This window comes from Equus asinus, chromosome 20, assembly GCF_041296235.1.
Source record: "Equus asinus isolate D_3611 breed Donkey chromosome 20, EquAss-T2T_v2, whole genome shotgun sequence".
Taxonomy (NCBI): Eukaryota; Metazoa; Chordata; class Mammalia; order Perissodactyla; family Equidae; genus Equus; species Equus asinus.
Window position 1 is genome coordinate 24,096,770 of NC_091809.1, and position 27,436 is coordinate 24,124,205.

The 27,436-nt window shown below is 44.5% G+C and overlaps 1 protein-coding gene across 2 annotated transcripts; it reads right to left on the reverse strand.

Moving 5' to 3' along the window:
- Positions 1-248: 248 nt before the first annotated feature.
- LOC106828662 (zinc finger protein 709-like) lies at positions 249-26,433 on the reverse strand. Of its 2 annotated transcripts, XR_011496167.1 has the most exons (5): positions 26,282-26,433; positions 13,572-13,698; positions 13,306-13,366; positions 11,268-12,914; positions 249-9,105 (listed from the first exon to the last, which is right to left on the reverse strand). XR_011496167.1 is itself a non-coding variant. In XM_070492099.1 (4 exons), the coding sequence occupies exons 1-4, from the start codon at positions 26,282-26,284 to the stop codon at positions 11,462-11,464; spliced, it is 1,644 nt and encodes a 547-aa protein (XP_070348200.1). In that variant the 5' UTR covers positions 26,285-26,433; the 3' UTR covers positions 9,112-11,461. The 2 variants fall into 2 exon arrangements, 1 of the variants encoding a protein (XP_070348200.1); XM_070492099.1 differs by lacking the exon at positions 249-9,105 and having other exon boundaries at positions 9,112-12,914.
- Positions 26,434-27,436: the final 1,003 nt, after the last annotated feature.

Here is a 27,436-nt window from a genome sequence, read left to right on the forward strand (position 1 = left end):
GGCCTTAAGAATAGGAGACCCCCCTTTAAGAAGAACTCCTGAGATGCTGGCCCCAAGGGTGCCTCCTCTGGCTTGGAAATGGTCAGGGGCTCTGTGAGGGCGTGGCTCACAACAAAACGATACACCCATTGAACCATCCAATTTGATGTAACAGGAGGTGCGTGTCATGCCGGGTGTTCCATGCACAGTGAGTGTTTGCTGTGATAACTGTGATGGAAGGCTGGGCTTGGTGCCAAGCCATAAAAGTTCAAGTCAGGAGAGGCAGAGCGTCTCCCCCTCATCCCTGTGGGCTCCACAGCTTGACGGGGTCTCTTCTGCAGAGTCCATCTCCTCCCTTCTTTTGTCTGCATCTTCTGACCTTGTGGCTCATGTCATTTGGGAATGTCCTAGCTGTGGTGACAAGTCCGTGGTCTCCCCTGGGGTATCTGTAGTAAAATGGGTCCTCAATACCTTGAGGTTTTTTTTTTTTTTTTTTACACCAATTGTAAATGCTGGAATCTTTGACCAGTCCAGCCAGCTGGCATGACTTGGTCTCAGCGAGCAACAGCTCGGAGCTGAGTCCAAAGACCTGTAAGAGCCAACAAGTGTCCTTCTCCCCCTCCCTTTGGACAATTTTTTCTAAAAAACCTTGCACTTCTCTCAGGATAATTATTATAGTTACGTGTCTCTGTCTCTCCCTCCTGCTGGATAGTGACGGGGAAGACCTGAGCATGTTGCCTCTTCCCGACTCACATGCTGCTGCCTCCCATTCTAGGGTGTCCCCGTCATCCCCCGGGGGCTGGAGCCCACCTCTCCCAGCGCAGTGTTAGCTGATGCACTCAGGAAAGCTCCCTAGCCCCGAGAACGCAGTAATGGCGATTTGGCCTGTTGATGCACTGCCACGCTCAGTGCAGCCAGGCCATTGGAGCAGGGGTCTTACAAGCATCTGGTAGTTTCCCAACCTCCTCTGGGGACTTGGGAGAACCTGGTACCATGTGCTCAGGGGCCTGCTTTTAGGGAGAATTCATTCTGCTGCACCATTTCAGGGGTGGGACTCCTGATATCCCCTGGGATCAGGGATGATTTGTGACAGCCACAAGGAATGCAGCACCATAAGAAGCATTTGCCTCGGTAGCGTTTGCTCCGCCAGCCTGCTATGATGCCCCTGAGAGAGTTGCCTCTGTCATGGGGTAGGGCTGGCTGGCCAAGCTCAACACCCCGATGCCAATCACTGAAACTACGGGCCCAGCAGCTGGCTCTCCTCCCGGCCCTGATCTAGGGGACTCTCCTCGGCTCCCAGGACCTGATGGCTCAGGCCCCTGTTCCGTACCTGGGGCAAGGGGGCAGAGTCATACCTTCTCAGTCAGCTCATCTGGGCTCAAGGCCAAGGCTTCCTAATGTGATTACAGCCCATCACCTCAAGCCCTGACACCCAGCGGGGTCTCTCAGAGATGAGTGGGAGACATACCCACCTCACCTTGAGGCCTGCAGGCCGGTCTCTGCAGGGCGGTCTGACCTACAGCACTGACACTGTAGGGCGGGAATCCGAGGCAACACCCGGGAACAGCTTATGCAGCAGTGGAAATCCCACCACAGACCCCAGCAAGCGGTGGTTCCTCCCAGAGAGACTGAGCGGTCCAGGAGAGGAGGTTAGTAAGCCCTTCACAGCTCCAAGGCATCGAGTGGGTACAAACAGCCCACAGCCCCATCCCCATGGTCAATTATGTGCAGAAGCCAGAGCTGGTGTATTGAATTCATAGGTAGATTATGACCCACTGAAGGAGGGGGCACAGGCCACCCACACAGGGTCAGCAGGGAGCTCCCTCAGCATCCGAGCTCCCACTGTGGGGAAGTGAAACCCACAGGCTCATTTTGATTGAAGAAGCAGTTTCAACGCACCCACCCAAAGGAACAGAGTCACAGGATTTATTACTCACAGGTCACAGAAGCAGGGGCTGAGGGTGCAGTGAGCTAGGGAAAGGCCGTCCTCTGTCCAGGTCAGGAGCGAGCAGTAGACAGAGAGCAGGGAGCAAGCACCCGGTACTTAGAAGGGCGCTGGGGCAGAGGGCACTAACTATTCCCGGGCTGAACTCTAAGTGCTCAGTTTAAAAGGCGCCCTGGGAAAGTAAAGTGGGAACTTAGGGCAGAATCCTAACCTCAGATCCTTCTCTAACCGTCCAGATTCTGGGTGTGAGCAGGGGCCTCAGACTGTAACACGCTGAGGCAGGAACTCAGAACACAAGTTGTTTTTCTCACCAGCCACCATACAGAGCGAAACCTCTTCCCCAGCTCCTCAGGTGGACCCCACTCTGCGTGTGCCCACTTCTGTCCTGGGGGACAGTGGTATTGCCAGGGCTCTCTTCCTCCTTTAGGGGCCACACGCGGTGGTTCCATTCAGTTAACCGCTGCCTGATTGCTCTCCTGTTTTCACCAGTGTCCTGGGGGCATCATTGGCTCTACCAGTTAGTCCAATAACAGCCTGCTCCTTTGTAGAAACACTTCCTGAAGTCACTGTTGCATATTTGTTCCGACCCTTGCAAGCCCCCTCCCAGCAGTCTAATTCTCTGGTTCTTACCAGAAGACCAGTCAGCCCACAGTCTAAGCTGTATCTTTATGAAATACACAAATCCACTCCTAGTTGCCTTTTACCTCATTCTCCACTTATTTGAGAGCGTCCTTTGACTTGCACTTCCCATGATCTCCTGCCAGCCACCTTAATTCTCTGGAAAGGTATGAAGAGCTATGCGTTTTATGGCTTGCTTCACCCCCACGCTCAGGAAAAGTCTCTGTGCCGGGACCCTGGAGTTGTCTGGAGGACAACGGGAAGCCTCTTTCTGAGTGACAATCCCACTTCAGGAGTGCTCAGGGGAGGGGAGAGACAGCAGCCAGAGGTCATCTTCATTGTGTCTCCTGGCACCTCATGGATGACTTATGTTCCAGCCACCTCAGCAGCTGGGACAGGGTGACCGGTGCCCCAGGATTGTCAGGTCACTGCTCCACAGATGTCGCCTGAGTTCCATGTGGAGGGAGTGAAACAACGGTGTCCCAACTTTTCAAGCCAACTCGCCCTGCACTTGTTCACCCTCAGCAACAGACCGCTGGGGCAGGCTTTCACAATTTGAAGTCCTCTTCTTCCCAGGAGGAAAGCTCTCGGAGTGGCAGCTGGGGTGACAGGGCTTGAGTTTGCTTTTGTTATATACTCCACGTGAGGAAAGCATCCGGCATTTTTCTTTCTCCTTCGGACTTATTTCACTGAGAATAACACCCTCAAGATCCATGCACGGTGTCACAAATGGCAAGATTTCATCTGTGACAACACTGACTCAGTAGTTGTTCAGCAGCCTGTTGTTTTCTCTCCACAGATTTGTGATTTCTCCAGCTTTCTTCCTGTAGTTGACCTCTGCTTTCACACCATTGTGGTCAAAACAGATTCTTGATGTGATTTCAGTCTTGTTAAATTTATTGAGACTTGCTGTGTGTCCCAACACAAATGTTCCACGTGCACTTGAGGAGGATGGTATTCTGCTGCCTTTGGATGGAATGGTCTGTATATATCTAGGAAGTCTGTCTGTTACTGTGTTTCATTTAAGGCCAATGTTTCCTTGTTGACTTTCTGCCTCGGTGACCTACCCACTGATGTATGTGGGGAGTTAAAATCCCCTACTATTATCGCATTGCTGTCAATCTCTCCCTTGAGGTCTGCCAATGGGTGCTGTATATATTTGAGTGTTCCCGTGTTGGGTGCCCATAGATTATTAACTGTTAGGTCGTCCTGATGGCTTAGCCCCTTTATCAGTATATAAGGTCCATCTCTGTTGTTACTGTTTTGGGGTTGGAGTCTATTTGTCTGATGTCAGCATGGCCACACCCCCTTTCTTTTGGCTGCCATTTGCCTGGAGGCTCCTCTTCTGCCCCTTCGCTTTGAGCCTGTGTTTGTCTTTAGAGCTGAGCTGAGTGTCCTGGAGGCAGCAGAGAGTCGGGTCATGTCTTTTACTCCATGCAGCCACTCTGGGCCTTTTCACTGGTGATTTCAATCCATTTACATTTAGGCTGATTATTGATCTAGGAGGACTTACCGGTGCTATTGTCTTTTGTTTTCTAATTGGTCTATATCTCCATTTTTCCTTTTCCCTTGTGTTTCTGTCTGCCATTTTACTTTGTGGTTTCCAATGTTTTTCTCAGTTTCCTCTTTTTTAATGCTTGGTTCCTCTGCTCTAAATCTTTGTTTTGTGGTTACCATGAGATTTGTATAAAACGTCTCATAGATAAAATAGTCCTTTTTCTGCTGATACTTTCTTATCTTCATTTTCCTATACTGCTTCTAAGAATTCCCTACACTGAGCTCCTGTGCATTATGAGAAAGACATTTTCCATGAGTTACCTTCTGTTTCATCATTGCCATTTTGGGGGCAGGATTAATACTCTACCTTCAGACCAGACGTCAGGACTATGTTGCTACATGCAATAAGTTAATACAAAAGTTTATTCTCCAAAATACTTTCTAAAGAGAATAGGCCAAGGGAAAGCTTCTTCATGTGCCTTGTGCAAAGGACCGCAGGCTGGCCATTTAGGATGTGTAGGTTTAGAGGCTTCAGGATTTACAGGTCTGAGCCTCCCATCTGCAGGCACAAAAAGCAAAGGGGCACGTGTCAACCATCATAACTTGTTTACCATTGTGATCCTACAGGGTGAGCAGGCGTCTACAGCCGATTTAGAGTCAAATGTGGAAAATCAAGTCAGTGTCTTTATAGTGTTCACTCCTGAGGTTGGTTGACTGAATGATGCAACTAGTCAAATAAATTTGATTTTAATAGTAATTAAACACCTATGGGAAAAGTGCAAACATATTATATTTAAGATGACAAAGACTCAAAAAACTATTTGAATCAAGTCATCCAAATATGTGGAGGGATCCAGAAACGTGTAAGTGTGGTTCCAGAACTCTGTTCAAATATTTAAGTGATATTATTCTTTTAATCTGTTGTCTCACTTGTTGTGTTATTGGTGGCACCTTCCTACCCACATACCACAGGCAGCCCTATTAGAGGAAGAGAGCTCTCCCTGGATGGATAATAAATACTTTAAGGCCAACTGGTCAGCAGCTACAACAGCTGCCAAGAGGTTTTCCTTCAGGGAAACATCACAAACACCAGCTATCTGCTACAGGAATTTTGAGTGTTTTGGACATTTCTTGATTGGCAGGAAGGATGTTTGTTGAATGACGTCATCTGTGCCTAGGTCAGTAGCAGTGACTCCCATGACAATGAGCACGTGAGTGCAAATGGTAGGGAAACAGCACATCTGTATGTGATGAGCCACAGGGGTTTTGAAGGAGGTGCCCCAAATGAAGTATCAACACGCAGGGCACATAGACCACAGGCAATGTGAGGGGAAGACTTGGCAGTGGGATACGACAGTGGTGGCCAGGGTGCACTGTTACAATAAACCAGAGACCTGTAGGAGTGACCGTTCTCACAGGAATGTCCAGTAGGGAAAGGCCTCTATCTATAAGGAGCCAGTGAACCTGACGATGACAACAAAGCAATGAGCCCCGAAGACTGGGATTAAGTCTAATCAATGCCTCCAACAGCAGGAAGGCCCACTGAGAAGAAAGCAAATTGGCCTGAGGAGGCCATGAGACCATCCTAAGAGGGGGGTAGCCTGTGGTGGTTGAAGTGGTAAAACGTCCACTGAACAACTTATTCGAGAGCCCAGAGTTTCCTCTTTTCAGAATTGAGCTGGTAATATCTATAAATTTAGAGCATCTTGGTGGCTCCTTGCATTTTGGCTTCGGCAGGGTAATGTATGATGGCATGAGTAATTTGTCCATATCAAGTTCTACCATGGTCTGAGCACAGCAAGGAACCCAGGGGATGGGGGAATGGACCTACCAAGTCTACTTGCCATCAGCTGTGGGGATCCCTTCCTCATCCTACCAGGTGTGTCCATTGATGATATTACCAGTGACTTGCTTTTTCACATCAGGTTCACTGGTCCATCACTGGGTTAACCATGGCAGAGGAGGGAAATCACTTCAATTTTGCCTACACTCTTAAGTTAGAGGTCTGTAAGTGGTTTCACATTATGTTGGACCGTAAGGCCAAGGTTAATACCATCAGGTCTGAGGTGTTGATATGTGTCTCAGAAATTCACGTCAATTTATCACCCTGAGGAATAAAAATCACCCTCTGCAGCAAGAGGTCTAATATGGGCAGAGTAAGGAGCGGCCAGATTTGTATTTGGGTATTTGAGAGGCAAGATATTCCCAGAATTCTTTAAGACATAGAGGGCAACCTTGGATAAGGGGTTGGTGGTATTCATGGCACCACACAGCTGGATCATGGGTAATGGCTCAGGGTCTGTAAAACATGTACAGACAGGTTGGATTCTGGGCTAAAAATGTTTCTATTCCTAACTTGACTGTTGTTTGACTGATCACACTGATGCTTCAGTCCATTCTTTGATCGAGGATCGCCTGTCTGATGTGGCGACAGAAGGCAGCATCTCTGCAGTGCACTCTGTCGGGTATGGCGGTGCACACTGTCCATAAAATTTACGAACACCCTAGTTACCCATGTGCTCCTAAGTGACTCTCCAAGTGGCCAATGTGTCTAAACTGGAAATGATCTCCTCAGAATGATTACATCAGAGAAGAACGAAGCACTTCCGACTGTTCATTGGATATTCCAGAGGAGCAATGTTGGCTCCATGCTGTAAATACCCATCTCTTCAATGAGGAGGCTTTTGATTAGAAAGCCTGGGGGTTCCTGCATTCAGGACCCAAGGCAAAATGGGAAGCTCGCTTGCAGGATCATCCACTCAGGCCGTGGAAGGGACTCTATTTACATAAAGACTCTGTCAGTTGCCAGCAGTAGCCTCTCTAATTGTGTGCAGCACCCGGTGAAGAGAATAGTTCTGGTACAAGAATGTCTTGGGTAATATATGTCCACCATGGGGGTTTAGAGACGCTTGGATGCTCAATGAGAGGCTGCTAAGGCATCTTTGAGAAGGACTGTGGGGAGGGGGACACTAATGGAATGTTATTTCAAAGATTCCACAGCCTTTTGTTTCCCAATTCAATGTACATCAATTTCTAAGTGTCGTGTGAATAAGTCAGCAAGCAGCTCTGATAAATTTGAGATTGCTCTGTCACTGTGGGTAACAGAATGTGCCCATGACATGGTTTCTAACACTGCTTCTGTCACCCTCTCAGCTCAGTCCCTCCTGTTGCCTCAGAGAAAATGTACAGTGAGACATATGTGGATTTCTAAAGATTTTTCCAAGTATGCAGGCACAGAGTAGGCTTGAGTTGGGAAATAAAGACCTGGAGATGGTCTATGGATGGCACTGAAAACAGCTGATGCTAATGCACATGGACGAGGATGTCCCCAGGTAGATTCTGCTTGGGATACTTTGTTTATGTTTCTGACCTCAGAATTTCCAAAGATCTGTCCACGAACCTGATTTAAACTCAAAGACAGAGTCTGGGAGCCCTCTCACTTCACTCTTAGTTAAGAGTCTGAGCTGAGGGCAGGTGCAACCCTAGGGGGTGTTTTCTCAAATAAGCCGGGGTTGCAAGAAAGGCCCGTTGAGGACTGAGTCCTTCATCTCAGTCCTGCAATCTTCCTAGGAAGGATCCCACAGTGGTGGAAAGGTTTGACCACATAAAAATCCAGCTTCAGGAGACCTTGACATTCTTCTAGCATATGAAAGCAATTATATCATTCATACTCTAATAATTGTATATAAAACACATATGTAAAATTCTTAAGTGCTCTCATGAGTTTTCAGAAATGTTAGGAAGACTGCCATCAAAAGGTGAAAAAAATCCCATCACCTCAAAAGAACAATCCTGTGGTGTCCATTTGAATGAAGCCCAATTCATAATTTACACTTAAAGTAAAAAAGGGAAAACATTCTGTTTCCTTTGCTGTTTTAAACCCTGAAGCTGTTATTGCTCTTCCCCAATTTTCCACACCATGTGCTGGACGTCTAAGCATATAGAAAGGAAACCTGTGATCAGCTACCTGAGCACCAGGGCTTTCTGGACCATTGAAATTAAAGACTTCCAGCCAGTCCTATGATTAAAAGATGTTGAAAATTTCCAATTTCTCCTCTGACACTCAATTACGATGTTACTAAAAATCATACCTTCTCTCTGCAGCTCACTCAATTATTCCTTGGCTGGTTGCCTCTAACCAGCCAGAGCTCTTTGTGCTGTTTCCACGGGGAGATCACAGCAGACCCACAGAGATGTCACTCTACTCATAGAACTCACTCAGGATGAGCTAGAACAGTGCAGGTGAAGGCAACTGTCTCTCTAAGTGGGAGGAACTCCATGGTTTACTGGGGTGTATGTTGCACACTCCAGTCTGTACAGCAGCATAATGAAAATGCCAAATATGCTAACATGTTAAATATTTAATGGTAATATAAAAATCCTCTCAAATGACATTAAAAACAAAAGACAATACAAATACCTGTGGCTTAGATCAATAGGAAGTCTCAAGTCCCAGATAATAATAATAATGACATCCTTGCTCACTCCTACCCTCATAGAAAAGATATACACACACCTCAGCCTAATAGCTCAAGGCTATTTTTTACTTTTCTTCAAAGGACTTATCTGTATTCTATAAAACAAAGCTTCACTGTGTCCATCACTTCTGCTTTTCCACAAACATGGAAGCACCAGGACTGCCAGGACTTGTCTGTTTCATGCTCTGTATCCAGATCCCACTGTCTCAGCTCTGCTACAGTGTGTACACTGACTCCATGCTGCATGGCTTGTGAGGGATGCTGAAACGGTACCAGCAAGATCACAGTCTCAGAGAAGGAAAGGCATCAGAGTGGCACAGTGGTCCTATTTCCCTGGCTGGGTCTGCACTGTCTCACAATTTACCTAAACTCAAAGGCCTCAGCTGAGTCTAAAGGAGATATTGAAAATATTATGTAGGATGCTAAGAAGAGAAGTTATGTATTTAAGGTACTTAATGAGGTACTTCACAGTAAACAGTGCCTAATTCACCATAGGAAATATATCGGTGTTTTGACTGTAAGTAGGAAAGGCAAAGATGTTCCAGAGGACAGGAGCTGGCTGCATCCACTGCAAGGCCAAGTATTACCCTGTCGAAGAGAAAAGGGTCCAACAGCTTGGTCATTAAAAGTGCACAGTTTCCAAGACAAAACTAACAGCATTTTGTTACCATACAGGTAAAAATGGTAAAGGATAAAAGTCCAAATCATAAATGACTCTTTTCCTTCTTCTTACTAAAATGACTCACTGGAACTTCTTAAAAATTAACTTACCTTCACTACATTTGCCTTCTAGAAAACAATGATTCAGTTCACAAAAAAAAAGTTTACAGCAGTTAGAATTAAGTACACCTCCTCACATCATAGAATACAGAAAATAATCTGCCTCCTTGAATAGCAGTCAAATCCACAAACGCAGGCCAAATCTTGTAAGAAACCCTTTGAGTACCGTTACTGTTACACCTCAAGGTCCTTTAGGTCTGTGGTCATTCTTACTAGAATTCCTTACACCCATCTCTGACTGCAGGTGCAATCCTGCAGGTCACCAGAAGAGGGTACTGAAGGAAAACATGGTGGTTAATTTTGGGGTTAAAAATGAGTGAGAAATTACTTTCATGACAAAAGTTGTAAGTGTAAAAGAATAAGAACTACAGTTTGCCTGATGAAGAAACACCTGAATTGGTCCACACATGATAAAACTGACTCAAAACGTATAATGATTAGATGAAGAACCTTGCAAAGTATATCTGAAAATCCATAATCAAAAATGGATATTAACATAGCCTGCAAAAATGAAATCCACAATAATATTAACATAGGATGCACTGAAACAGTTGATAAAATATATCAATGAAACAACTACAGAAGTGTTCATTTCCCAAACAGATGGACATACTTTTATTGACATACACTCACAGGTCATTGATATCACATTGGGGGAATACATTCAATCTACAAGTAACAAGAAACACACACTGTCTTCCCAACAAGAGAAAGCTGATTGTTCTCACATGGAAGAACTGGGTCAAGCAGCTGCTGCACAAGGCAGCAGAGAAACAAACTCGCAGGTTCTTATTTTTACATCCCATTGTAGATACCATGGTGAAGCAGGAAAATGTGCTCACTAGCACTATGAACAGCAAAGGTCTTTCCTATACATGTTAGACTTTACTCAATTATCATCTAGAGAAAAGGGGAATCAGAGAACACTCCCACCACAAAGGTCTGAATTGTGTCCTGGTGGACACAAGAGGCCTTCCAGAAAGATCCTACCTTGAATGGATCTTTGATGTGAAAGTGGTGGAAAATGCATCTCTAACAAAATGGAAATCAACTAATTGTTGGTGGTTTCCAAGATACTCTTGACAAGAAGGGCAAAGAATCCAGAAAAAGGGATGGAAGATGGTGTCCTTGAAGCTCCTATGCAACTGTCTCCCTCCCTCGGTGATGGCTCAAAAATCGGCCTAAGGCCTTGTGTGCTTCTGCCTTCCAGATCTCATGCAAGTGAGGCCACTGGGAAATTTCAACAAGGAACCAGCAATGGGACCGATTCTTAAAGATCTAGCTCTTCAGATTACTCTCACTGACATAATGCAGTATAGGGGTGATGTGCTCAGCTCTAGAATTTGTTGCCCTGCCACAGGCCTCTACTTAATTCAAAGTCTATTCACCAAATACCAGTGAGAAGGAAGGACAAACAGCAAAGGCACAAATAGGAAACTAAGAATTCACAGGAAGTACACTCTGGGATAAACTTGCCAAACATAAATTTTTTCCCAACTGTTTAAGAGTACAGAAAATAAAAACAGGCTCCTCCACCCACCACCCCCAGAAAGGAGCTTTCTCTGAAACACGTACAATATGTACAATAGATGAGGCATATCCAGGAACTGTAAATAAAACGCCAGGAAGAAAATCACAACAAATACAAACTGTCATATTTCAATACCCCCTTCACACAGAACAATTAAAACATAATTAAAAAAACTAAAGATAAAAAATTAACTGATTTCAGGGAAATGCACTACCTATGAATCTTATTTACTATTTATGAAGGATGACTAGCAGAATCATCTCACCTTAATATTCATTTCTGAAGTAATTAATAGAAATCAACACTCTAATGTTGCACTTTAAGAAAGGCTTGACAAATACAATATATTTACCACTTTGATAACAACTCTTTTCTGTTCAAAGTTTTCTAGAACCTCATGTACAAATTAATTTCCATGAAGCTTTCTCATAGGACTTACGTTTATATTTCTTTTTGGTGGGAGTTTCACATAGAAGGGTGTAGGCCAACTGAACTCTTTCTCATGCTCTCAACATTCAAGATGTTTTTATCCAATGAGTGCTTGAATGCCTTCAAGAAAGAAGTGGGATGAGAAAAGTCCCAAATTGTTTATATCTACCTGGTTTTAACTGTAGTGTGTGTTCGTGCATATCCTCAAAAGTCTGCATGAGAACTAAAGCCTTTCTCATGTTCCTCACATTCATAGGGCTTCTCTCCAGCGTGAGTTCTTTCATGTTTTTGAAGAGAATTGGAACAAGTGAATGCTTTACTGCAGTTTTTACATTCATAGGGTTTCTCTCTTGTGTGCGTTCTTTCATGTTTTGAAAGATTACTGGTAGACCTGAAGGCTTTACGACATATTTTACATTCAAAGGGTTTCTCTCCAGTGTGAGTTCTTCCATGTCTTTGAAGAGAACTGGAAGAAGAGAATGCTTTACTGCAGTTTTTACATTCAAAGGGTTTTTCTCCAGTGTGACTTCTTTCATGGACTCGAAGATAAGTGATACAAGCGAATGCTTTACTGCATGTTTTACATGCATAGGGTTTCTCTCCAGTATGAGTTCGTTCATGAACTCGAAGATAACTGGAAGAAGTGAATGCTTTACTGCATGTTTTACATTCATAGGGTTTCTCTCCAGTATGAGCTCTTTCATGAACTCGAAGATAACTGGAAGAAATGAATGCTTTACTGCATGTTTTACATTCATAGGGTTTCTCTCCAGTATGAGCTCTTTCGTGAACTCGAAGACAACTGGAAGAAGTGAATGCTTTACTGCATTTTTTACATTCATAAGGTTTCTCTCCAGTATGAATTCTTTCATGTCTGTGAAGAGAACTGGAAGAAGTGAATCCTTTACTGCATTTTTTACATTCATAGGGTTTCTCTCCAGTATGAATTCTTTTATGTCTTCGAAGATAACTGGAAGAAATGAATGCTTTACTGCATTTCTTACATTCATACGGTTTCTCTCCAGTATGAATTCTTTCATGTCTTTGAAGATAAGGGGAACAAGTGAATGCTTTATTGCATTTTTTACATTCATAGGGTTTCTCTCCACTATGAGTTCTTTCATGAAGTCGAAGATAACCAGAAGAAGTGAATGCTTTACTGCACTTCTTACATTCATAGGGTTTGTCTCCAGTATGAATTCTTTCATGAAGTTGAAGATGACTGGAACAAGTAAATGCTTTACCACATTTGTTACATTCGTACCGTTTGTCTCCACTATGAATCTTTTCATGTCTTTGAAGAGAACTGGAACAAGTGAATGCTTTACTGCATTGTTTACATTCATAGGGTTTCTCTCCAGTATGAGTTCTTTCACATGGTAGATGTAAAGTGAGATAAGTGAAGGCTTTCCCACATTTCTTACATTTATAGGGCTTCTCCCCAAATGTTTGATACTCACACGTTTTATGTTCAGTGTGACATCTGATGTGTGTTGTAAGGCATGAATGATGCGTGAAGACTCTTCCACATGCACTGCATCCAAATGGTTTAGCTCCTGTAGTTTTCTTCTTCAGACTGAGATTTGGAAGAAGGCTGAAGTTTTCTCCACACTGACTACCCTCTTCACTTTCACAGAGTCTCCCTACCCTATGCTTTCTGTAAAAATGAGAAGAATATTGTTAATGATTTCTCTATTAATGATTTTATACTTCTTGTGTTTATGATGATTGATAGGAAATGTTTATGTTTTCTTCCTTCTGTGAATTCTCTGAAATTAAATATACTGAAGTTTCTGAAACAGGACTTCACACTTGTTATTTTCCAAACAGTGATATTCATAGATAACATTCACTAATACTATTTCTAAGTGAAATATTTTGCAAAAATTGAACCTCTACATCACATTTCAAAAAGTATATTTGGTGAAAATTTTCTAAGAATAACTAAATTTGAAGCAAGGGCTATTTGTTTTGTTTGTTCTATTTTAAAACAATTTCTTAACATACAAGAATTCTCATGAGACAGAGCTTCCTATTGTGTGACTCACCTTACTTTTCTCCCCTGGTCTTTGCAGTGATCTTCAAGATCACAATCTTCCCATGTTATACCTGAAATGCAGACCCACAAAGTTTATTCCAAATATTAGGAATTAGACAAAAATTTCTAGATTCTAAGTCTATGATAATCTATGGCCATTTCTACTTTATTTACTAACAACCTCCTCTTTCCACATTCTACATCTGAGAATACTGATGACGGGCAAGAACCACTTGTTCTCTCATTGATGACGTAAAGGAATGTCCTCATTCTTACCTACTGAGGCCAGGTGCCTGAAGGTTTCCCACATCACATCTCTGTAGAGTTTCTTCTGTGAAGGATCCAGTAAAGCCCACTCCTCTGGGGTGAACTTCACAGCCACGTCCTCAATGGCCACTGAGTCCTAAAACACCACAAATGTGTGTAGAGTAGCATACATGAGCCTGACAGCACTGGGGATCTCCACTGCAATTCTAGAAAGGTTAGATGGGATTCTATTATCTCCAAACATTTATTCTATGTTGTGATCATCACAAGCTCCCTCTTTTCTGTACACAATGCTCATCAATTTAACAATATTGTGAACACACGGAAATACACATTTTCACTGTGATCACATTCCATCCGATTTCTCTCTAAGAACAAGTTCCAGAACATGTTGGGAAATGACTCAAATGCTATACAAATGAAACAAATATCATTTGTGGAACAATGATTCTTTGTAAGAAAAGTTCTTTCATCTTCTTCCATATTACCCACAGGTTACAGCACTCCATGAGGCAGAGGGTGAAATCTATGGGATGTTTCAGTGAATAAAAACATAGCGAACAGGGCAGCCCGGTAGTGCACAAGTTAAGTTCATACGTTCTGCTTCTCTGCAGCCCGGGGTTCACCAGTTCGGATCCCGGGTGCAGACATGGCACCACTTGACACGCACAGCTGAGGTAGGCATCCCACATATAAAGTAGAGGAAGATGGGCACGGATGTTAGCTCAGGGCCAGGCTTCCTCAGCAAAAAGAGGAGGACTGGCAGTAGTTAGCTCAGGGCTAATCTGCCTCTAAAAAAAAAAAAGGAAAACAAAACATAGTGAAGAACTGGAAGCTTTTTAATCTGATCCAAACACCAAACTGAGAGTCCAGGAGGCCTGTGAAATCACACTTTGACCAAGCCCAGCTGCCCACATTGTCCTAAACTACTCCAGGCCATTACACGCAAGCAGATGCAGCTGGCTGAATGTAAATATTCTCGTGATGAAACACTGCTTTTCACTTGTGTAATATCTATCATAGACTCAGTTCTACCTTTCTCACTCTGGAAGATTTGATGGGGCTGGAATTATTATGAACTGAGAGCTCAGGCACAAGGAGGAAGCCATGAAAACTTAGACCATAAGATCACTATAATTATGGGCCTCAAAGCTAATTCTCACCAATTTTAGTACACATTGTGAGATAATAATGTGCCACAAGAGCTCTTTCTGGTCAAATGCTAACAGTGTACCAGAGCTTTGCTCCCCTTGAGGGGTAGGTTAAGAGCTGCAGATCGGGGCCGGCCCCGTGGCCGAGTAGTGAAGTTCGCCCACTCCACTTTGGAAACCCAGGTTTTCGCTGGTTTGGATCCTGGGTGCGGACATGGCACTGCTCGTTAGGCCATGCTGAGGCGGCATCCCACATAGCACAACCAGAGGCACTCACAACTACAATATACAACTATGTACTAGGGGATCTGGGGAGAAAAAGCAGTAAAAAAAAAAAACCACAGGTGGATTGGCAACTATTGTTAGCTCAGCTGCCAATCTTTAGAAAAAAAAACAAAGGAGCTGCAGATTGCAAGGGAGCTCCTTGAAGTCCACAATGGTTTGATGTTAAATTTGCCATGATTATAAAATACACGAAGGATTTAACAGTGGTTTCCCCCACAAAGAACATAAAATTTCCTTTGTCAAACTTCAAGAGGAAGTGTTTCCTGAGCAGCCACTCTGGATGATGCCCTGCCAACTTCTGATCCTGCACCTAAGGAGCTTAGAAGCTGTCATTCTTGTTCTCACAAGAAGAAAATGAACAAACTTGAAATGAACAACCCTTCTTAGATCCAGGAGAGCCTTGAGGTCACAGGACAAACCAGAGTCTCCAAACTTGGGAAAGATAAAAAAAAAAAGATGGCATTTTGAAATATGCCCCACATATTCTGTTCTTAATAAGGCCTGTACTAAAAAAAAAAAAAAAAACTATTTCACCAGAGTCTAATGCAAGGGCAAAAATAACAAAAAAGACAGAACACAATTTCCACAAAGCCTAGGACAAGCCTCTGTAAATGAAGGCTTAAAATACAGATAATGGGAATACCTGAAGGAAAAGAGACAGACAGAAGAAAACGTCAAGTAATAATCACCAAGTTACTCTAAAATTAATGATAGCCAGCACACTGTCCATCCAGGAAGCTCACAGAACACTAAACACGATAAAGTACAAAAGTGCACACCCAAGGGTATCACACTGAAACTAGAGAAACATCACAGACAATGTGCTGAAAAGTGCCAGAGAAGAAACACACCTTCAACAGAAAGAAACAAAGATTTGAATTAAATTGGACCACTTCTCAAAAACCATGCAACAAGAGCAGAGGAGACTGAAAGAATTAAAGTGTTGAAAATAAAACTCACTTTCCCAGAATTCGGTCAAGCAAAATTATCCTTGAGTACAAAGAAGAAATAAGGACTTTATGAGACAAAATTTGAGGAAATTTGTCCCAAGTACACATACTTAGAACGAAATTGTTGGAAAGTTTATCAGAAAGAATGTAAATGATAAAGGTAGGGGATTAGAAGAAGAAAAGATGAGGGGACATATCTTTTATGTTTCTTATAATTAATACAACAGATAACACTTTATTTAAACTACTGTCAGGAAGAACGAATTTGGTAATGAGAAGCTAATGGACAAGAGACATAAATGACAGCAATGTCACAAGACACAGGGAAAGGAAAATTGGGGACAGTGTGTTAAGAGGTACTTGCACACAGTGAAGTGGCACAGTGTCACTTGGCAGAGGGGTGGGTTAGTTGTAAATGTATGCTGAAATCTCAAGGGCAACAACAAAAATGTGTCTTTTAAAAAATGTGTAACTGATATGCTAAGAGAGGGGGGAAAAGAATTACGGGAAATGCTCAGTTTTAACGAGAGAAGGTGGCAAAAAGGTAGAAGACAAAAACAAACAAGGGTAAAAATGGAAAAACTAAAATTTTGGTAAATATTAATCCAACTGAATCATTAACCTCTTTAATCATCAATGGTCTCATTACAACTGAAAGACACAGTAATAGAGTTCAAAAAATTCCACTGTATGCTGTCTACAAGAAACCCACTCTAAGTACAAAGTCAGAGGGAGATGGAGGGTAAAGGGATGGAGAAAAACAGACCATGCCAACACGAATCCAAAGGAAGCTGCCAGAGGAATAGACATCATAGACAATGCAGATTTCAAACTGAGGAAGATGCAGAGATAGAGGGGCAGTAGGTACGGATAAAGGGGCCTATTCTCTGAGAAGGCACAGCAACGCTGCATGTGTACCTGCCTAACAACAGAGGGGCAACACACCTCAGGGAGGAACTGACCGAATGCAGGAGAAATAGACAAATCCAGTACCACAGCTGTAGAAGTCAACACCCCCTCATCAGGAATTAGACATTTCAGTAGGCAGGAAGTGAGGAAGGACAGAGGTGCAATGAACAGCACTGCGAAACTGCTGGGTTTCACTGTAATCTGTGGAATACTCACAGAACAGCAGAATATACATTCTTCTCAGGTTCACACGGAACATTCACCAAAACAAACCACACCTTGGGACATAAAGCACACCTTAACAAATTTGAAAGAACAGAAATCATACAAAATAGGCTCCCATACCACATAGGCATTCCTCTAGAAGGCAATACCAGCAATAGTTGAAACCCCCCTAATGTGTGGTGCTTCAAAAATACACTTCTAAATAATACATAGTATGAAAGTAGAAGTCTCAAGAAAAAGGAAAAATTATTTTGAATTAAAAACATGAAAACACAACATAGCAAAGGTTCTTGGATGTAGCGAAAGCAGCATCCAGGGGGAAATCCATGCCATCAAACAAATACACTGGAAAAATCAAAGCTCTCTAATCACTAATGCAAGCACGTACCTTAGCTAAGAATAAAAAGAAGAGCAAGTTAAACCCAAAGCAAGCACAATAAAAGAAATAATAAAATAAGAAAGGAAATGAATGTCATTATGGGAAATCAATGGAGAAAATGAAAAGAAAAAAGCTACTTGTTTCACAAGACCAATAAAATTGAGAAATATGCACTCAAGATAACAAAGAGAAGAGGGACGACAGAAATTAGTAATATCAGAAAGGAAAGGAGGGGAAATGAACATAAAATAAGATTTGAGAAAATGCAACATCTATTTATGATAAACCAGTAATAGAGGAGAACTTCCACTTCTTAAGAAAGAACATCTTCACAAATCCTGTAGCTGAATTCATGATGTTTCTTCCATATGATATGACTGTCTCTATGCAACAACTGGAAGAACTCACAATGACAGAAACGACTCCTGGGATTAATAAGAGAGTACAGCAAGTTTGCTTTCCTTCTAGACCCACACGAAGAGAGTCAACTGATCTTTGACAGAGAAGGAAAGGAGATTCAATTGAAAAAGCAAGTATTTTAAACCAACAGTGGGAGAACTGGTGGATATCTATGTGCAAATACACACACACAAAACAAATGTAGACACAGGCCTCACACTTTTCATGAAAATTAAGTCAAAACACATCACAGATCTAAATGTAAATGCCAAAGGAATAAGCTCCTACAAGATAACACAGAAGAAGATCTGGATGACCTTGTGTTTGTTGCTGAATTTTCACATAGAAAACCAAAAAGCAAGGTCCACAAAAGAAAAAACCAAAAATTTTACAATTTTAAGTAAAATGAAAAACTCCTCCTCTGAAAAAGATGGGGTAAAGACAAGATCAACACAATTCAGAGTAAGAGAAAATCTCTGTAAAACATTTATTGGATAAATGATTGGTATCTGAAATATGCAAAGAATTCTTAAACTGTAATAGTAAGAGGAAAAACATGCAATTAAAAAATGGGCAAAAGATCTGCAGACAGCTCACTGAAGGAGAGATCTAGATGGGAAATAAGCAATATGAAACATGCTCCACATCAAATGTCATTAGGAAACTGCAAAGAAAACAACAGTGGGCAGCACTAAGCACTTATGAAATGGGTAAAAGTCAAAATATTCAGAACAGCAAATATCAGTGAAGATGCAAAGCCACAGGGATCCTAGTTCATCGCGGGTGGAAACGGGATTTGGAACACCCACACTGGAAGACAGGAACCTCCTTTCAGAATAAGATACACCGTCACTACATACAGTAAGAGCCAGCAATCACGCTCCGTGGTATTTTTCCAAATGAGCTGAAACCTTATGTTCGCACAAAACCTACGTAAGAATGTTGAGAAGCACTTTATTCATAATTGACAAGAGTTAGAATTTTCAACAAGATGTCCTTCAAGTATTGAACAATCAGTGGTGCATCCAAACAATGAAACATCATCCAATGCTAAAAAGAAATGAGGTATCAAGCCATGGAAACACATGGAGGGACCTTAAAAATCTATTATTAAGTAAAGAAGCCAATGTGACAAGGCTATGTAGTGTATGATTCGAAGTACATGACATTCTGGTAAAGACAAAAGTATGAGGCACTAGAAAGATCTTTGCTGGTGAAGGATTTGGGGGTTGGAGGGAGGGATGAGTCAATAGGTGGAGAAGAGACGAGTTCCAGGGAAGCGAAACTACACTCCATGATACAGAAAGGATGCGTCCACGTCATTACACATTTGCGAAAACCCACAGAGTGTGTAACACACAGAGTCAATGCTAATGTGCACCGTGCACTGTAATGTGTCCATATGGGCTTGGAAATTCTAAGAAATGTACCACAGTGATACCCGATGTGAAAAAGTGAAAACTGTGCGGATGCAGAGAGAAGGGTTATGTGGAAATGCTAAATTCTCATCAATTTTTCTGTAAACCTAAAACTGCTCTAAAAAAATGCAGTCTTTTAAAAAAAGGATGAAGACAGACATTACAAATCACCCCTTTTTTACTGAAACAGGATATCTCTCATTCAACTGACTTCAAGTCATGTTGTTTTCAAGATTGGCCCTGAGCTAACATCTGTTGCCAATCTTTTCTTCTTCTTCTTCTCCCAAAAGCCCCTCCATTCATGGTTGTATATTCTAGTCATAGGTCCATCTAGTTGTGCAACAACTTCAACATATTTCAATAAGCCAGTCTGTGCTCTAGGAGCCTGAGACCCACAGGGGAGGGGAAACTTCCATCGAATGCCTTGTTGGGGAGCACAGCACTGGATCCTCTGAGAAGTGCCAAGGTCACTATCAGTAGTGGCAGAACCCCAAGGTGGATGACGAGTGTCCTGCTATTGCAGACCTATTAGTGTACATACAAGTGTGGCTCTGACTTCTATTTTGGGGATCTCTGAGTCAAGAGATTGCCAGAATTCTTTTCCCACAAAGGGGCAAGAGAACTGCTTGCTTTATAGAGTCTCAGATGCCTGGGCTTAAGTTGGGTTGAATTAATCTCTTCACTGGGCCAAACTCAGACTGTGGTGTGGTCCACTATAACCCAGAGGGTCGGGATCTTTGTTGCAACAGGTACAGGGCTGGGAGCAACAGCAGAGTGACTTAGGGGCCCTGGGGAGCCCTCTGGAATCTTGCTTCCTACTGGCTGCACTTTCCTGGCCCTTCTTTCTCTATGAAATAATTGCTCTTGAAGGAGTGACCATAGGATGGGCTCAACTCAGTGACAGGGTATAATCATCCTCATAACCGCAGACTCCCCCTAATGTCAAGGCCACTCCAGCCTCACTCTCACCTTCACTCTCAACACACAGACAGACGCCACCCAAGACACTGACAGAACATCACATTAAGGAGGGCCACATTCACAGACTCCTGCCCACAGAGGACAGGAATTTCCAAAACTGCCAACTCAGTGTCCTCTGCAGTTAGAACCCAGGCTTGGTGGGGTCAACAGTACAACACAGGGCAGCACAGAGCCCAGGAGGAGCTTCCCAGCAATCAGCAGCCCACAGTGCAGGAGCCTCCAGGCTTTCTCATCAGCCTGTCCAGGTAGGAAGGCCCAGGAGAAAAGGGAGGGCGAGGCTTAAGTGTTCAGTTGTCAAACATCATCAGCATCAAACCCTGACCACTCATTAGAGGAACAAACTTGAGGGACAAAAATAGGCATTCACACTAGCTGGTTTTTATATAAAGAAACACTAACAGGATGAAGCAGTGAGCAAAAGTGGTCATTTAAGAGTGGCTGGAGTAAGAGCGGGAGTTGGGCAGGACATGTGGGCAGGAAGTTGTCTTAAGTTACTGTCCTCTCTTACAAATTTTTTAAACATTCCCATGCAGGGAGCAGCCCGGTGGCCCAGCGCTTAAGTGCTCACGTTCCACTACAGTGGCCTGGGGTTCGCCGCTTCACAACCCGGGTGTAGACATGGCACCGCCTGGCATGGAATGCTGTGGTAGGTGTCCCACATATAAAGTGGAAGGAGATGGGCAAGGATGTTAGCTCAGGACCAGCCTTCCTCAGTGAAAAGAGGAGGATTGGCAGTAGGTAGCTCAGGGCTAATCTTCCTCAAAAAAAAGAAAAAACATTCCCATGTATCATTCACTTGAAATAAGGCGAGGCAGGGGCTGGTCCAATGGCATAGCAGTGGAGTCCACATGCTCTGCTTTGGCGGCCTGGGGTTCGCCAGTTTGGATCCTGGTCATGGACCTATGCACTGCTTGTCAAGCCATGCTGTGGCAGGCGACCCACATATAAAATAGAGGAAGATGGGCACAGATGTTAGCTCAGGGCCAATCTTCCTCAAAAATTAACTAAAATAAGGAGAGACATCTATATATGCCATATTTTCCTATGTTTCATCATTACTTTTAAATAACTTTTAGTTTTAACATTTCTACATAGGAAACCACTCCAAGATTTAATCCTTTAAACACTAATGGACATAAAACTGTACACCATAAAAAATTTACCAATCTCCTTTTAAGAAAAAAGACAAGGGGCATTTTTGTTTCTGCCTCCACTATATTTACCCTGGGAACATTTTTAGGAAGGAGTAGCATATTACACTACCTTAGGGGTTTGCAATTAAACCCTGAAATAAACTAGGAATTCCAAAGATTTACACAAGCTCTGACCTGATTCCTCATATCAATGAAAAGAGAAATTCAAGTGCCTTTTCTCACATCCATTAAAATAGAATTCAGGGGCTGGCCCGGTGGCATAGTGGTTAAGTTCACTTTGCTCTGCTTCGGTGCTCTGGGGTTCGCATGTTTGGATCTCAGGTGTGGACCTAGCACCCCTCATCAAGCCAGGCTGTGGCAGCATCCCACATAAAATGGAGGAAGATGGGCACAGACGGTAGCTCAGCTACAATCTTCCTCTCACACACACACTCACACACAAACAATAAGAAAATAAAATTCATTTGCCTTAGGAATAGTATAGCCTTTTAAATGTCAAAGTTCTCTAGGGACATGGACACACAAAACTGACGTAAACCTGGAAAATGCACCTGACAAATAAAAATGGCAAGTAATAGGATATATTGGAGCATATGAGGAAGCCATTTTGGGTAAACCTAATTCGGGATGACCTCATCTTTCCAAAAGGGCTTGAGCATGCACTGTATATCTGCTTTAGATATTCCCCATGGCAAGAACAAAGGCCCTTGAGATAAAGGTGCAACTTCTCTTCCCCTCCCAACATTGGCATTTCTTTAAGGATTAAGCATCTTTCCTTAGGCTAGGAACTGATTGCTTGTGGTGCCAGCCTGTGACCGCCCAGCTCAAGACAATAGACTTGCTCCCTGCTATGCCCACCGCCTGTAACCACCCAGCTCAAGACAACAGACTTGCCTCGTGCTATCCACTCGGAGACAGCAGACCACTACCTGTTGTGTCCATCAAGCGCTGTGCTGAAAGGGCAATCTTGTGACTATTGTGGGAGGGACATTTCAATCACATGTGAAACACCCTCTTTGAGGGTATATAACCACCCTGTGTACCCCCACTTCTTTGGAGTGCTCTGTTCCTTTGTGGAAAGGCTCTCCCGGGTTATAATCCTCAGATTTCAGCTCAGGATAAACTCACCCAAATTTTCATTTATAGATTGGTTATTTTCGTCGACACACCTGAGAACTGAAATACACCCATCTCACCTCTTCAGGTTCTCTTGTCTAAATGGAAGAAAACTGTTTCCACAATTGTCTTGCCTTGCTCACATCGTATCTCTGACATTACATTTCCAAACGCCAAGTGCAAATGGAAACTAGAATCAGAGGATCGCAATCTTCAACTGATCAAGGAATCCGAGGACAGAAACAGGAATATTCCAATCAGCTCATAGAAGCAGCCTGCTGGCCTGCAGTTCACAAGGAAAGCCACACTCAGAAAGGGACCATATTCCCAGACTGGAGGTGTAGACTCTCCCCACTGAGACAGAACCCCTGGAGAGGGTCAGTCCCTGGGGAAGGACGGGGGGGACACCTGAGTGGCCACAGAAATGAACTCTGGGAGCCCCACGCACCCTCCCTCTCCTGTGAGAATGGAGGCACTGCCTCCCCCAGGCTCCCACTCTCACATGTGAGGAAACTCTCAGCCGGATTCAGTTTAAGCTTCTGAAGCAAATGAACTCGAAATTCATGAACCCTTTGTCCACAGGATGGAACACCTGATCTTCACAGACTTTCTCACTGTGCAGATTACACTCTCAGTGCACCTACAGTGTGGGGGCAAAACTCAAATGATGTCTAAAATGTCCAGGCCTAAGAACCACAACCACAACCTCAGACGGGGTATCACTCCCCATCCCATGAGCACGTGAGCCCCCAGCTGTCCAGGGCTCTGCAGCTCCTCTCAGGATAAAGGCTCCTTCCATGGTGGTGTGAGCAGTAGGACACCTGCAGGGGGCGGCTCCCCAGGAAGGACAACTGGGCCTGCAAGCCCTTCCCTCTGCAGGCTCAAGTGGGCCTTAGCTTGGGTCTTGGACTGAGGGCCTCTGCTCCCCACTGGAGATGCTCTGGAACATCATTGTTATTTTAAATCAAACAAGCCAAGTGTTTGAATAATCCAGCAAAATCACTTAAACCCAGTCCTTCCATGGAAAATAGGGAAGAAAAGTATAAGGTATTTCTACCAGTTCAACTATAAAACCTCAAATATCTATTCCATTCAGCAAAATAATGTCAGTTGATTATTACTGTTGCTGAGCGAGGGGTCGCCACCTGATGCGCACAGAAGCTGAGACCACGGCACACCAGGCTTTGAAAGAAGGAACATTTGACTGTGCCATCGATTGGCAAGGATACAGGAAGACAGGCTCTCAACTCCGTCTCCCTCATCCAAAGCATGGGCTGAAGCTTAAGGGAGCAGGGAGGGCCGGCTGGGATGAAAAGACCTGGCAGGGTGAGGGCAGATTGGCAGATCAAAACTTTCTCTTCCGCACAGGCTCCTGGCTGGCCACCTCCTGTGACAAAGAGCTTTAAGGTCCTGTTGTTAAGATGGGGTTAGCGATGGGAGCCTGGCAGGAAACGCACCATAAACAAGGGTGAAGTTGTCATGCAGATTCAACTCATTGCCTTCTCCACTGGTATGAGTTTCTAGAGATCTAGAGTCATCCTGCCCTCCCTGGCACACAGAGGGAGGCAGCCTGACAAAGGGACGCTTCTCTTAGAATGTAAATTTCCCTTACAAAAGAGTAACTTCTAGGTTTCTGAGATTTGCCTGTGTCTGCTGTTTTTTTAATAATCACCAGCTCAAAATAGCCCTTATGCCAAAGACGCACGCTTTGGGATGACAACTCTGTTCCTGGTCCTGTGGTGACATTATTTCCGTCACAAGACATCACACTTGAACGCTTGTGGTCAGCATGTCTAAGCCCTGGAATTTCATCTGAAAACATCCAAAAGTAAAGAACAGATCTCAGAATCTTACTACACATGCTCAGGTGAAGACAGAGTGAAACAAGTATTCTTAACAAATGGAATATAACAAACGAATATTATATTTTTCCTGAAATTCACCTCTTTGTTGCCTGTTTGGAACTATTTTATAGTGTCTTCCAAGGTATGTTCAGTAAATGTATTTACCCTTATTGAAAAACTGAGACTTAAATAAGTGAATAATTTTTTCTCATTCACAAATGGGGGGTGGGCGGATGCCAATGGGATCGATCACCCAGGACATTTTTTCAACAGGAACCTCCACCCAAAGAACTTCCCATAGGATGTCTGGGCCCAGAGGATCCTTGGGGAGAGGCACAAGGATTTCCTGCAATGAGGTTCCAGATGATTATTCTCTGCTTTCCTCTCATGTAAAATATCCACATGATGAGGATGGAGGCTGCCCCAGGGAAAGAAGCCCAAGGCGTCCTTCCCTGCATAGCAATCTGTATCATCCTCCGGGAAGCACAGGACATCCTGACTTGATCTGATCTGATTCTTATCTAAAGGTACAGGACCACCCAATAACCAAACACACCTGCACCAGCCATTTTAACGACTTTTTTTTTTTTGGAAGATTAGCCCTGAGCTAACATCTGCTGCCAATACTCCTCTCTTTTGCTGAGGAACACTGGCCCTGAGCTAACATCTGTGCCCATCATCCTCTAATTTATACGTGGGATGCTGCCACAGAATGGCTTGCCAAGTGGCGCCATGTCTGCACCTGGAGCCAAACAAGCAAACCCCGGGCCCCCGAAGCAGAACGTGAGAACTTAACTGCTGCGCCATGGGCCATCCCCACAATTTTTTTTACAGGATCTTTCCTTTGTCTTGTAAAGAAATAACTCACATACCTATGCCTTATAAGTTTAGCCCTGCCCTCAATCCATTGCAGCTCTTCCTGCCCATGGGTCCTGTCCACGCGCTGTTCTCTGAATGAAGGAGCACTACTGCCAGACCTTGAGAGTCCAAGGAATCTTTCTTTCGACTTCTCTGCTTCCAGAGTCCGCATCACACAGACAAATCTAATCTTTAACATAGAGCCATCCTGGGCCCCCGGGTGGCCCAGTGGTTAAATTCGCGTGCTCCGCTTCAGTGGCCCAGGGTTTCGAGAGTTTGAATCCTGGGTGCAGACATGGCACCACTCATCAGGCCATGCTGAGGCAGCCTCCCACATGCCACAACTACAAGGACTCACAACTAAAATATACAACTATGTGGGGGGTGGAGCTTTGGGTAGAAAAAGGAAAAATAAAATCTTACAAAAAAAAAAATAGAGCCATCCATGGCTCTGGGGGATAATAAACGGTTAACATATCGGGGATGTTTGAAGTCCTCCATAAGTGTTGATAAGGATCCTGTGAATGAAAGAGGGGAAGTGGCTTTGGGAGTGCGGGGAGGCATCTGGAAATTTACGGATTTACTGTCAGGCCCAGGAAGAGCCAGCCTGTGGGGAAAGGACTGTGGATTGAGACGTTGCTCCCCACACATTTGGAAAACTCAGGAGAAAACGGGTCCCTTCCGAGGAGAAAGGAGGCCCTGGGGACCCACAGACCGCAGCCCCTCCGCGCACGGACCCCGGAACCCGAAGCCTGGCTGTCCTGCGGGCCCTCCCGCGGGCCCCACACCGTCTGGGACACGCGGGGCTGCGGGCGCACAGCGACCCAGAGACGCTCCGGCCCAAGTCGCCGCGCGCAGGGACCACAGGACGCCCGGGGCCCGGCTGCCGGCCCCGCCCCCACGCTGAGGCAGGAGGGGCCTGAGGGCCGAGCGGCGCCACCGCGGACTCGGGGCCGCAGACCCCGGAGGGGACCGCGGGAGGCCGGGCCCGCCCCGCCGCTTCCCACCAGCCCCTCCTCCCGCGTCCTCACCCCAGGGCCGCACACTCACCATTTCTAGGGCTCCAGGGTCCCCTGAGTCCTTCCTACGACCCCCACGGCCAGTGCAGGTCACAGGGTGACAGAGGTTCTGGCAGAGCCACCAGGACCCTTACAGCAGACAACAGCTCACCTGCAGCGGGGCAGCAGCCGGAAGCCGACTTCACAGGAAGTGCAGTGCATGGCCCCACCCACCTGCACCAGCGGCTCCCCTGATTGGACGGGCCTAAACGCCCCCCCCCCCCCCTCCTGCCAGAGTGACAGCAGGTGGGAGGCTGCAGCGCTCAGCGAACTCAACTAGGCTGGCGGCTGGAACCGGACTCGCTTGGTATATTTGCATTTAAACAGAACTTTTTCCTGGCCTGGCGCTGCCTCTGTTTACAACCAGCTCTTTGTGAACTCCTGCGCGGCGCCGGGGTGCATTGGGAAGTACTGACTGAGTTTCAAACGGTGCCAAGTACAGACTGATGCGGGCTCGGGGAGCAGAGGAATCAAAAGAAAGATTTCTTGGACTCTCAAGGTCTGGCAGTAGTGCTCTTTTATTTAGAGAATAGTATGGAATAACATGGGGACAGGACCCATAGGCAGTAAAGAGCTGCTGCCTGGTGACAGGACCCATGGGCAGGAAGAGCTGCTGCAGTGTGTTGAGGGTTGGAGCTAAACTTAAGGCATAGGTATGTGAGTTATCTCTTTACAGAGCTTAAATACGCCCATCTCACATCTTGAGGTTCTCTTGCCTAAATGGAACACAAATTCTATTTGGTTCCACATTTTTATTCCCTTACTCACATAATAACTCTTCGTCAAGTTAGATTTTAAAACTCCAAGAGCAAATGAATCTAGAAGGCTGCAACCTTCAAGTGATAAACGGATCCGAGGAGACACAAATATGCAGATCAGCTCATAGAAGCTGCCTGCTTGCCTACAGTTCAAAAGGAAAACCCACACTCAGAAAGTTAACCATATTCCCAAACTTGCAGTCTAGGCTCTCCTGGTTGAGATGTAACCCCTGGAGGGGGTCGGTCCCTGGTGAAGGAGGGTGGGGACCTGAGCAGCCACAGGAATGAAGTCTGGGAGCTCCGGAGGACAAATAGGTTTAATAGGACAAATTGGGCTGTTAAAAGCACTGGGAATAATCAACACTTCACTAACTAGGCTTCCTCTACAG

Excerpts from the sequence above, each read along its gene's own strand:
- LOC106828662 (XM_070492099.1), bottom strand. Across the intron at positions 13,367-13,571 it reads CAGGCACCTGGCCTCAGTAG|GTATAACATGGGAAGATTGT; the intron begins GTAAGAATGAGG and ends TCTGCATTTCAG. Across the intron at positions 12,915-13,305 it reads GACCAGGGGAGAAAAGTAAG|AAAGCATAGGGTAGGGAGAC; the intron begins GTGAGTCACACA and ends TCATTTTTACAG.